The 13,414-nt window shown below is 39.9% G+C and overlaps 2 protein-coding genes across 2 annotated transcripts; both read right to left on the bottom strand.

Annotated features, from left to right (window-relative positions):
* Positions 1 to 38: 38 nt before the first annotated feature.
* LOC311630354 (olfactory receptor 1J4-like) lies at positions 39 to 973 on the bottom strand (the record flags this gene model as incomplete). The annotated part of the gene is given in 2 exon segments (XM_084899262.1): positions 39 to 61; positions 64 to 973. Coding segments are annotated over 2 exon segments (933 nt in total).
* Positions 974 to 9,215: 8,242 nt separating this feature from the next.
* LOC311630267 (olfactory receptor 1J4-like) lies at positions 9,216 to 10,193 on the bottom strand (the record flags this gene model as incomplete). Its single annotated transcript, XM_084899133.1, has 1 exon — positions 9,216 to 10,193. The coding sequence occupies one exon, from the start codon at positions 10,191 to 10,193 to the stop codon at positions 9,216 to 9,218; it is 978 nt and encodes a 325-aa protein (XP_084755259.1).
* Between the last annotated feature and the right edge of the window lie 3,221 nt (positions 10,194 to 13,414).

Genomic DNA, 13,414 nt, shown 5'->3' with positions numbered 1-13,414 from the left:
CTCACTGTGTTTCTGACTGCAACAAGAGGACTTAGTGATTACCAGTTAAAGAATTTAACCCATTTACACACATCTCTAAGGCATGTTTCATATCTCTGTTCCTCAGGCTGTAGATGAAGGGGTTCAGCATGGGGGTAACTACCGTATACATGACTGAAGCAATTATGTCTTTAGAACCCCAGGAAGAGGAGAAAAAGTAAACACCTGCTGTTGTCCCATAGTATAACAGCACCACAGAGAGATGGGAGCCACAGGTAGAAAAGGCTTTAAAGAGTCTCTTAGTGGAGGGCACCCTCAGGATGATGATCCCTATACAGATATAAGAGCCCAAAATTATACCAAAAGGCAGGGAAAAAATAATTCCTCCCTCGGTGAATATGACCAGCTCATTGAGAGAGATATCTGAGCAGCTCAGCTTCAGGAGTGCAGCAAGGTCACAGAAGAAATGGGTGACGATATTATTGGCACAGAAGGACAGTTGGACCAATAGGAGAATGTGTAGCAAATCATGGGCACAGGAGATAATCCAGGAGCCAGCCACCAGCAACACACAAACCCCCTCCCTCATGATGGTGGTGTAGTGCAGGGGATGACAGATGGCCACGTACCTGTCATATGCCATCACAGCCAGAAGACAATTGTCAAGACCAACAAAAAACATGTAAAAATACAACTGGGAAATGCATCCCACATAGGAGATGGATTGCTGCTGAGTCTGCATGTTCATGAGCATCTTAGGGACAGTGACAGAGGAAAGAGCAATGTCAGAGAAGGCCAAGTGGCTGAGGAAGAAGTACATGGGCGTGTGCAGGCGAGAGTCCAGCCTGATGAGCAGGATGATGAGCAGGTTGCCCAGCACCGTGGTCAGGTACATGCCGAGGAACAGGGTGAAGAACACGCCCTGCTGCCCTGGTGGGATGGGGAGCCCCAGGAGGAGGAACTGGGACACGCTGCTCTGGTTCTCAGGCCTCATGCTGCTCCTCTGTCTGCTGGGGATGAAGAAGGAGTGGGAATCTCAGGGACCTAGAAAAGAAGATCAGAACCATCACATCTCATACCATCATTTTCTGGAAAACCCATTCATTTTTAAAAACTTTCACATTCATTTCTCACACCTGTGGATGTGTGCCTCTTCCTCTATTTCAGTCTGGCTCCTGGAAAACATCGGAACCCCGAGTAGTCAACAAGACCTCATTACAAAGAAGCAGGAGGATATTCATTGTATCATTCACCATGATTTATTGAATATGGAGTCAGTGTTGGGACCTCTGCTAAGGACTGAGATGCAGCAGTGAACAAGGGAAGCAAAGTCCCCACTTCTATGAGTTTAGATCTTGATGAGCATGGAGGGATAATTTCTACACCAGCCTAGGGCCAAACTGTAATAATTCCCCCTGGTAGAACTAGAAGGTGAGCCCCCGAAAAACTGTCAGTTCTTCCGGCTTTAAAGTAATGGGAGACACCAGTGCTCAGTGGGCATTTGTGGGGCATTTTCCCATTGGATTTCAGCTGTAAAAACAGGGATAAGTTAGAAATGGGAGGCCATTGAAACCATAGATGCCAGAAAAATCTTCAAAATAGTCCACAAACGATCTTTCATAATAATGATGACCATTTTGGTGGCAAAAACACTGTATTGAACAAAAGGTTAAAGGTTTTATCTAGTTTGCTAAGTAAATGTAACATTAGCTTTACATTCCCATATTAGAAATCTTCACAGCTGCATGAAGAATTCTGTTAGGAAATAGAAATATGAAGGATATAAATTTTACACCATTTTTGTGGATTAAAAAGTACCAAGTATTCTTTAATGGAGTTTGTATGGTGACTTGACTGTTACAAGACTTACTGTGATGATTGGTATATAATTGGTAAATCACCATGTTGTACACACCTAAATCTAATATATTTTATGTCCTCTTTAAGAATAAATGTGAAGGAGAAAATGATTAAATATTGACTGCTTCGTGCAGTTTAGTCTAATATGTCTGCATGATGAGAACCCCTGCTCTTACCCACTCCCTATGAAACTTCTCTTTTCATTGGGAATACCCTTTGCTAATTTAGGGTTGAGAGTACTTCAAAATTTTCTTAGATCCCTACCTAGAGAGTTCCCTGCCTTGATAATAGTCTGTTTTCCAATTAACAAAACCCCCTTACATTTATTATGATTTGCTTACAAATACATGTTAGTTGAGGATTTGTGTTTTATGAGACAAGTGTCATTCCTTTCACTTTGTAGATTGAAAACAGAGGCCAATGAGTTAAGTGACTTTCTTAAGGTTCGCCACACCAATGGGTGGCAGTCCTGCACTCTGACTTCACACAGCATGACACCTATTGTTTCTTTGCCTGAACATTAAGTGAAAGTGTTAAAAACCTCTGAGTGACCCAGTCACACTCAGGTATGTGAGAAGCACAGCAGATCCATTTTAGACAGGGGGTTCTTTGGAGCTTATTTAGCTCAGCCAATGGTGCCCCAGGAGAAGGGCTCTGAAGGAAATGTTTCTGGTCATAGGGGCAAGTTGGAAGACTCAGATACACACACACACACACACACACACACACACACACACTGCCGATTTGAGAATTTCAATGAACTGTGATCATGTTTCCATCCTAAAGGAAGGGTAGCCAATATGGGGTTCAGTTCGTAAACATTCATAGACATACATACAAGTCATAATTAATACAAAAAGCGAGACACACACATCACTCAACCATGGTCCACTCACCCACATACACTCTCAATGCACATCAGCACACCTGGCTCATGACACACCTGGTAAACATTTGATCCCACATATACATAATTCATGCACTATACACATACATCTCCAAAAACACACAAAAGCACAAACAATTCAAAAATATCACAGGAAACACACACCAACAATACATATGCCCACCCAGCCTCACTTACTACATTAAGCAGCACAAATCCTCTTATTAATGAGAGGTATGATTCCCCCCTTCGGTCTCTTTCCCTGCCTGGGGAGGGCTATCAGTATGGGGCAGTTAAGAATATTCTGTCACAGGCACTATCATTAAACGACCACCATGCATGTAGTCTCATACACATGGTAACATACAGAGGAAACCCAACAACATACCTTTTTGCACTCAACATGTGTGTTTCCCACAGACACCGCTCCCATGTGTACCAGCACATGCTGCTGAGCAGAAATCTGAGCCTCCTTTGAGCTGACCTTGATTTCTGGTGAGGTTGGGCATCTTCTTGTCCAGCAGACAACAGTCTCACTTCCAATGCTTAGCCATGATGCCAGTGTTAACTATGACAGACATGAATGAGGAGTCCCTAATCACATGCCAGGAGGCTGGTGACTGGATCTACACAAACTAAAATAGGGCCCAGGTTAAGTCTAACTCAGGAAAAGAGTCGTATACATAGTGCACACACACACTAAACTATCAAACATCATGTACAAAACCATACATGGCATATTCAGACAGACATACAATCATGGACACCAAGTCTGACACATGAACCCTCTAGCAACACAGGCAGATCCATAGCCAAGATTTCCAACTCCTTTCACCTGGGCTCATCGGTGAGTTCAGACAGCTTCTGCTCCAGACTGTTGCCCAGCTCCTCAGGTTTTCTTCAGGAGACCTCACATCCAGACACACAGAAGCCTTGGCACTTCTACAGACCTTCCTTTTCCTTAACCAGCTCCAGAGAAATGAGTCCATGATAATACTTAACTGCTAATGAGAAACTGCAACCAAGCTTGTGGCTAATTTCTGACTGCCCTCAGGGGAGCCATGTGTCCAAGAGCCACTGGGACTGGAGTCCTAGGGGACAGTGTCCCTGATTCCAGTCATGCCCTGGCCACCTTTCTTCTTGGGCATTGCTCTAGCTGGGAGAATGGATTTTTTCACTTTTTATTTTGCAGTTATTTTAAAGATATAGAAGAGTTGTAAAAATGATATCAAGAATTCCTAAACAGGCCAAAACCGGTTTGGCTCAGTGGATAGAGTGTCGGCCTGCTGACTGAAAGGGGTTCGATTCTGGTCAAGGGCATGTACCTTGGTTGCAGGCACATCCCCAGTAGGGGGTGTGCAAGAGGCAGCTGATGGATGATTCTCTCTCATCTATGTTTCTAACTCTCTATCCCTCTCTCTTCCTCTCGTAAAAAATCAATAATATATATATATATATATATATATATATATATATATATATATATATATATATATATAAAGAATTCCTGGACAGGTTTCAAGCAGATACCCCAATGGTTAACATTTTACTATATTTACCATATATTTGTATGTATGTATATTTCAGCTGTAGATTTTCAGCAGATGTATCACAGAGCATATTATTAGAAGGTATATGGTATTAATTTTTCCAATGACTAGTGTTTTACCCTTATCAGTTGGCTAAGATGGCATGTGCCAGGTTATCTACGGTAAAGTTATCATTATTTAAAAGTTACTATTTTAACCTGGTTATTATTGGGTTTCATTTGGATACATAGTTTGAAACAATATAAACATATATGTTTATTAAAATATCATCAACTACATTTAACATTTATTGATCACTCTTACATGACAAAATTATTGGAAATGTGGTGGCCAAATGGTGATTTTTCTAATTTTATCATTTCTTCTATGTTTATTAGCTATTCTCCAATGAGAAGAATCTTACTCTTATTTTCCATTCATATTAATTTATTTATATCATTAAGGATTCTTAATCTCTGAGTTATAATCCATTACCGTTGTTATTCAATCTGAAGCTCTGAGTATGTTCATTACTTACAAGGATTCTAAATAATTGCTGAGAAGCCAACTGGGAAGTATGCATAGAAGAAACACAAGAAGTAAAAACTAGAAATTAAGGAACTAAAGGAAAGTTTACCCATAGGAGGTGGGTCAAGATAGGGTTAGAAGAATGGGGGATGGAAAAAGTATAGGTGTTTCTCTATAACCTATAAATTTTACTCTATTTATATATTGATATTTTAAAATCCATGTGTTCTATTCAATACCTTCTATTCCAGTTTGCCATCATGGAGTTCTTAACAGTCTCTTTTTTTCCCATGTTTTAATGCATATCTCCTTTCCCAGGGACTGAGGAATGGCTCCCCTTTCTTCAATGTTTACTTACTTCTTGAATCCTTGGATACATGGTGAGTTGTTTCAGAATCTTGAGCTCATACCACACTGTTAATGACACAGTAAGTACAGCTTAAAACTTCGTTTTGTTTTTGTTTTTAATTTATCCATATTGTTAGAAGTATTACAGATGTCCCCACTTGCAGTCAGGGATCCCTTGCTCCTTACCGCCCACCTGCTCACTGCTCCTTAGTGCTGCCATGGAGGCCAGCCATCAGCCTGGCTTCTGTCTGATCAGCTTTCCCCCTGTGGGGATGTATGACCACCCGGGGCAGCTCCTGCATGAGCATCTTCCCCCTCATAGAGGGGTAATAGTGGTCAGTGCATGTAATACTGACCAGTCATTCTGCTGTTCGGTGTATTTACATATTAAACTTTTATTATTTAGGATAGTACTGAAGTCCTGGCCACAGCGATCAGAAAAGAAGAAATAAAAAGTGTTCAAATAGGAAAGGAAGAAGTAAAATTGTCATTATTTGCAAAAGACATGTGACTGTAAATAGAGAACTCTAATTCCACAAAGAAACTGCCAGAGCTAATCAGTGGATTCAGGAAAGTAGCTGGATACAAGATAAATATCCAGAAATCAGTTGTATTTGTATATACCAATAGTGAACTAGCAGTTAGAGAAACTAAGAAATTATTATAGTCTCATTTTCAATTGCATCACAAATTTACCTATGAAAATCCTCACCATCATGGCTCAATTGTTTAGAGATGACCTATGAACTAAGGATATCATGGCCTGATTCCTGATCAGGTCCCATGCCCGGGTTGTGGGCTTGATTCCAGTGTGGGACATGCAAGAGGCAGCCAATCAATGATTCTCTCTCATCATTCATGTTTCTATTTCTCTTTTTCTCTCCCTTCCTATCTGAAATCAGTGAAAATATTTTAAGTATGACTTGATATCTGATTTTATGACCCATCTAACTTTGTGTTTTTGTGTTTGTTTTTTTTTCTCGAGATAGCTGCAGCTATTTGGGGTATATTTTTTTATTCCATATAAATTTTTGGAATATTTGTTTATGAAATATGCTGTTGGTATAGGCCTGTGAAATATGCTGTTGGTATTTTAATGGATTGCATGAAATCTATGAATTGCTTTGGCTATTATAAACATTTAAATATGATTCTTCCAATCCATGAACATAGAATATTCTTCCATTTGTTTATGTCTTCCTCTATCTCTTTTTTTCAACACCCCCTAGTTTTCAAAGAACAGGACTTTTACCTTCTTGGTTAAGTTTATTCCTAAGTATCTTAAAAAAATTTTTTTGTTATTGTAAATGGGATCAACTGAGAGATGCAAATAAAAATGACAATGAAATACCATCTCACACCTGCCAGAATGGCTATCATCAACAAATCAACAAACAACAAATGCTGGCAAGGATATAGAGAAAAGAGAAACATAGTAAACTGCTGATGGGAATGAAACTTGTGCAGCCTTGGTGGAAAACAGTATGGCATTTCCTCAAAAAATTAAAAATGGGACTCCCACTTGACTCAATGATCCCACTTCTAGGAATATATCCTAAGAAATCAGAAACACCAATCAGAAAGAATCTATGCAACCCTATATTTATAACAGGGCAATTTACAATAGGTAAGATTTGGAAACAGCATAAGTGCCCATCAACATTGAGTGGACTAAAAAACTGGTATTGTCCTAGCCTATGGTACTGTGGGTAGAGTGTTGGCCTGCGGGCTGAAGGGTTCCAAGTTTGATTCTGGCTAAGAGCACATGCCTGGGTTGCGGGCTTGATTCCCATTGGGGGTTGTGCAGGAGACAGCCAATCGATTATTCTCTCTCATCATTGATGTTTCTACCTCTCGATACCTCTTCCTTTCTCTCTGAAATCAATAATGAAATATATTTAACAAACAAACAAACAAGAAAACTGTGGTACATTTATACAATGGAATACTATAATATGCTGGTGTACAACAGAAGGAACTCTTACCATTTGCAACAGCATGGATGGACCTGGAGAGCATTATGCTGAGCGAAATAAGCCAATGGGAGAAAGATAAGTATCACATAACCTCACTCATATGTGGAATCTAATGAACAATGTAAACCAATAAACAAATATAGATCCAGAGACACAGAAACATTAAAGAGACTATTAAACATCAGAGGGAAGGTATGGTAGAGTTGGAGGGGAAGAGATCAACCAACAAACTCATATTTGTATATGAATAACCTATGGACACAGACTATAGGATGCTAAATGTCAGGGGTAGCTAGGCAGGGGCAGGATGGGAGAAATCAATAGGGGAAAATGGGGACATTTGTGATACTTTCAACAATAAAGATTATATATATTGAGTGACCAGATTATTATGCATTCAGAGATCATAATAATCTGGCCACTCAGTGTATACAGGTATAAATTAGAGGTCTCGTGCATGCATTCGTGCATTGGTGGGATCCGGCCATCCTGGCCAGGGGAAGGGAACATGGGAGGTTGGCCAGCCTGCCTGCTGATTGTACTCCTGGTCAAAGAGACAATTTGCATATTAGCCTTTTATTATATAGGATATTCACTGAGTGGCCAGATTATTATGCTTTCAGAGATCATAATAATCCTGGCCACTCAGTGTGTGTGTGTGTGTGTGTGTGTGTGTGTGTGTGTGTGTGTGTTATTTTTAACATACATGTTATTTTAAAAAATTACATAGGAATAAATCTAAATAATGATGTAAAAGATCTGTACTAGGAAGTTATAAGACACTGAAGAAAGAAATTGGAAATACAAATATATAGAAGAATGTAATATGTTATGAATAGGAGGAATTGCCATCACTAAAATGTCCAGAGTAGTTAAAACAATATATAGACTTAATGCAATTTTTGTCAAGGTATGAATAGCTTATTTCACAGAACTGGAACAATATTTCAAAAATTTATATGGAACCACAAAAGACCCTGAATAGCCATAGCAAACTTGAGAAAGAAGAGTACAGTTTGAGTAATCACACTACCTAATATCAAATTATACTACAAGGTCATCTACACAAATGAAAGAGAAACATGTGAATCTACCGTACCTTTGCTACGCCCACCAGCCAATCAGGAGTGAGCATACAAATTGCATATGCTGACATTCTTGCCATAACTATGCAGCTGCTCAAGGCATCTGGGCAGCATGTGAAGGCAGAAAGGCAGCTCTGGCCAGAACAGAAAAGCAGCTCTGACGAGAGCAAAGGTGGTGCTGGCAGCCAGGGTAAGGAGGGCCCATTCTTGCATGAATCTTCGTGCATCGGGCCTTTAGTAGTAACATAAACTGTATGGCACTGGCATAAATATAGACATAAAAAATCTGTGCTACAGAATACAGAATCCAAAAATAAAATTTCTCCTATATGTTTAATTAATATTCAATAAAGGAAGTAAGAACATACAATGGGATAAAGACAGTTTATTCAATAAATGGTGTTATAAAAATTGGACAGATATGAGAAGTAGATTAGGTGTTAAGGTAGGACCCATTCCTAAAAACATTTTCATAATTATAAAGAAAGTGGTATGCTCATAAATGCATTTTTGAAAAGTATATTTTTAACAGCCTTGCTTTGTAGCACATACCAATTTTCATATGTAATTATTCATCATGGCTGATTGCAGTCTGCCAACATGAGGTAATTGTTTGTGCAGTGGGAAGAGATGTGCACAATAAACTTGAAGCCAACTAACCCTGCATAAAAGATTAGTTAAAAAATAAATAAACCAATATATAAAGTTCACCAGAGGAAGAATATGATGCTAAATAAGTGAGTTTTTATAACATAAAATAAGAATACATAAGCAAAAATGACATTGCAAAACAGAGACAAATACACAAATTATAATTGTGCAACATGTTCTGCATAAGATTTTGCAAATGTCTTATAAAAGATGATGAAAAAATGAAAAACATCAATTGGGAATAAAGAATTATTAACAATCCAAGAATCAAATATTACTTAGGTGATATAGTAACAAATTTGTATAAGACAATAGAAGGCATGTTCTATGAAAGTTCTATGGAAATGTGAAACATACAATAATTTTAGGAGATCTATCTCGCTGTTCTCCTGACAGCAACATGAGAATTTAGTGATTTCCAGTTAAAAACGTTAACCCTATTGACACACATCTCTAAGGCCTGTTTTATATCTCTGTTCCTCAGGCTGTAGATGAAGGGGTTCAGCATGGGGGTAACTACCGTATACATGACTGAAGCAATTATGTCTTTGGAACCCCAGGAAGAGGAGAAAAAGTAAACACCTGCAGCTGTCCCATAGTATAACAGCACCACAGAGAGATGGGAGCCACAGGTAGACAAGGCTTTATAGAGTCTCTTGGTGGAGGGGACCCTCAGGATGATGGTGCCTATACGGATATAAGAGCCCAAAATTACACCAAAAGGCAGGAAGAAAATAATTCCTGCTTCAGTGAGTAGGAACAGCTCATTGAGGGAGATATCTGAGCAGCTCAGCTTCAGGAGTGCAAGGAGGTCACAGAAGAAGTGGGTGATGATATTATTGACACAGAAGGATAGTCGGACCAATAGGAGAGTGTGCAACAAATCATGGGCACAGGATAGAATCCAGCAGCCAGCCACCAGCAGCACACACAGCCCCTCCCTCATGATGGTGGTGTAGTGCAGGGGATGACAGATGGCCACGTACCTGTCATATGCCATCACAGCCAGAAGAAAGTTGTCAAGACCAATAAAAAATATGAAAAAATACATTTGAGAAATGCATCCCTCATAGGAAATGGATTGTTGCTGAGTCTGCATGTTCATAAGCATATTTGGGACAATGACAGAGGAAAGAGAAATGTCAGAGAAGGCCAAGTGGCTGAGGAAGAAGTACATGGGCGTGTGCAGGCGGGAGTCCAGCCCGATGAGCAGGATGATGAGCAGGTTGCCCAGCACCGTGGTCAGGTACATGCCGAGGAACAGGGTGAAGAACACGCCCTGCTGCCCCGGTGGGATGGGGAGTCCCAGGAGGAGGAACTGGGACACGCTGCTCTGGTTCTCAGGCCTCATGCTGCTCCTCTGTCTGCTGGGAATGAAGAAGGAGTGGGAATCTCAGGAACCTAGAAAGGAGGAACAGAACCATCACATCTCATACTATCATTCTCTGGGAAACCCATTCATCTTTAAAAACTTTTATATTAATTTCTCACACCTGTGGATGTGTGCATATTCCCTCTCTCCTAGTCTGGCTCCAGGAAAACATTGCTCCCCCAAAGTAGTCACAAGACCTTATCATACAGTAGCAAGAAGGGGTTCTTTGTTTTTTGCAACCATTACTTACCTGTTCTTACCTGTCCTCCCTCACTGGCGCCATTAGCTGAGATAGCCACACTGTAAGCAACTCCCGGTTTCTTGAAACAAATCTGCTCTCATTTCCATGTACCATAGTGTGAGACTCCCTCAGATCTCACAACTTCTTCTTTTCATTTAAATTTTTTTTTTTTTTTTTTTTGTCATCAAGTCCGTGTCAGGACCTCTTCTAAGAACTGAGATAATTTCTATACCCAGCCTGAGCCAAACCCTAATAATTCACTGTGGCAGAAACAGGAGACGAGCCCCAGAAACTTGTATTGCTTGTTAGTGCCTTAAAATAATGTGGGACTCCAGGGCTGAGTTGGGCTTCTTGTACCATTTTCACACTCCTCCAGTGAATGTGCCATGTCTCACTGATCCACAGCTGTAAACTCAAGGACTGTCTCAAATGGGTGACCATTTCAAACCACTTGATGCCAGAATAGCTCCAAAACCAAAGTAGTTCACATAATGTCTTTAATAATATTGTTGAACATTTAGTACAACATTTGCATATTAGCCTGAGGACCTACCTACATTTCCTAATGAAATTCTCATGTCAACCTTACATTCCCAGATTTTAAAACCTTGTTAGAGCTGCACTACGAATTTGTGATCTTTCATTTTTTTAGTTTTTAATAAATAGAATCATAAGTGATACTAATTCTATAGGCACACAGCAATATAATACAATAGGGAATAGAAGGACACACAGACATTTGTATATCAGTGTGTATAATGTATGTAATGTGTCATATGTAAACTTTGATATATATATTATTTTTTACATAATAAAAACACCAAGTATTAGCTACTTCAAGGGGTTCTATCTAACATATCTTTGTGATCAGGACCGATGCTCTTAATTGTTACACAGGGAAACTTCCTTTTGCTTCATTAGGGGAGCCAAGCACAAGGTATTACATTAGAGCTGTGAGGACTCAAAGTTGTCCAAAATTCTGAAACCTCTTATTAGATAATACCATCCCTTTATATTTATATAGCTTCTAACTCACAATAAATTGTCAAATTTGATAACTTTATTTTACACAGCAACTGTTTACTGAGAGCCTCTGTAAGAGAAGTATAATTCTTTTCATTTTATAGACAGAGAAACTAAGACCAAAATTTAAGTAACTTTCCCAAAGTCTCTCCACTATTTGATGGTGAATCAGCCCAATAATTTCTCACAGCCTGATGCCTGCAGGTTATTTTCTTGGGGTGTTTAATAAACATAAAGAAAAGGGAAATTGAAAAAATGATGAATAAGATCCAGAAAAGTACATTTTAAAATGAAAAGAAGAAGTTGTGACATCTGAGGGAGTCTCACACTTTGGTACATGGAAATGAGAGCGGTTTTATTTCAAGAAACCAGGAGTTGCTTAGAGTGTGGCTATCTTAGCTAATGGTTCCAGAGAAGGAGGTCAGGTAAGGACACACTTGAGTTCTGATACTCATAAACACACACACACACACACACACACACACACACACACACACACTGCTGAGCTGAGGATTCCAGTTACCTGTGACCACGTTCTTGTTCTCAGGGAAGAATAGCAAATATGTGGTTCAGCTCAAAAACACTTATCTACATACTTATAAATCTACATAAGTAACTACGTAAGTAACACACTGAGATATTTACAACACACAATGATGGACCACTCATCCACAAAAATACTAACAACTGAATCATGACTCATCTGGTGAACACTCAACTCACCATATATACATATCTCAAGTGCCATACACACATCACCAAAAGTACACAAGACCACAAACAATTAGAAAATCTTATAGGAAACCAGCTGATGTGGCTCAGTGATTGAGCATCAACCTATCAACAAGGTGGTCACAGTTCCATTCTGATTAGAGCACTTGCTCGATCTATAAGTTCAATACCTTGCAGGTTGTGCAGGAGAAAGCTGACCAATGATTCTCTCTCATCATTGATGTTTCTGTCTTTCTCCCTCTCCTTTCTAAAATCAATAAAAAGGTATTTTTTGTAAAAAGAAATGTTCTAAGAAACAAACACTGAAACACATATGCACACCCAGCCATACACTCACTGCAACAAGTAGCACTCGCCCTCCTATTACTGAGAGGCAGGCTTCCACCCTTCCAGGGGTTGGGAGCCTACTTGATGCGGTGAAGCCTATTCTGTGACAGGTAGAGATTAAACCAGTAACAATATCCCAGGCACCAGCTCACATACACAGAAAACCAAACAATACACCTTCCAGCTCTCACACATGAGTGTGTCACCACAGACACAGCTCCCGTGTGCACCAGTACCCGCTGCTGAGCAGAGGTGTGAGCCCTCTCTGAGCTGACCTTGGTTCCTGGTGAGGTTGGTCATCTTCTTGTCTAGAGCAGAGATAACAGTTTCACTCCTGATGCTCAGCTGTGATGCCAGTGTTTATGATGACAGGCATGAATCCGGAATCCCTCACCACATGCTAAGCAATGATAACTTGTTCTACATGCATTAAAACAAGACTTTGAGTCAGATACATAGTGCGCGCGTGTGCACACATGCACACATGCACACACACACACACACACTTAACGTTTAACTATTAACTACCATGTAGATAAATATACACAATACATGCAGACATATGCATGGATTCATGGACACAAAATCTCACACACCCACTAGCACTCAGGCAGATCCATAGCCAAAGGCAGATTTCCAGCTCCTCTCACCTGGGCTCATCGGTGAGTTCAAACAGCTTCTGCTCCAGACTGTTGCCCATCTCCTCAGGTTTTCTTCAGGAGACCTCACATCCAGACACACAGAAGCAACATCTGGGGCCTTGGCACTTCTACAGACTTTCCTTCTCCTTAACCAGCTCCAGAGAAATGAGTCCAAAGATAACAATTATTAACAAGAGACTGCAATGAAGTCCAAGTCCACATGTTTCTGGCTAATT

This window comes from Pipistrellus hanaki (assembly GCF_964339955.1).
Source record: "Pipistrellus hanaki genome assembly, chromosome: 11".
Lineage (NCBI taxonomy): Eukaryota > Metazoa > Chordata > Mammalia > Chiroptera > Vespertilionidae > Pipistrellus > Pipistrellus hanaki.
Note: the sequence above shows the minus strand (reverse complement) of the source record. Positions and strands in the feature narration are given on the sequence as shown.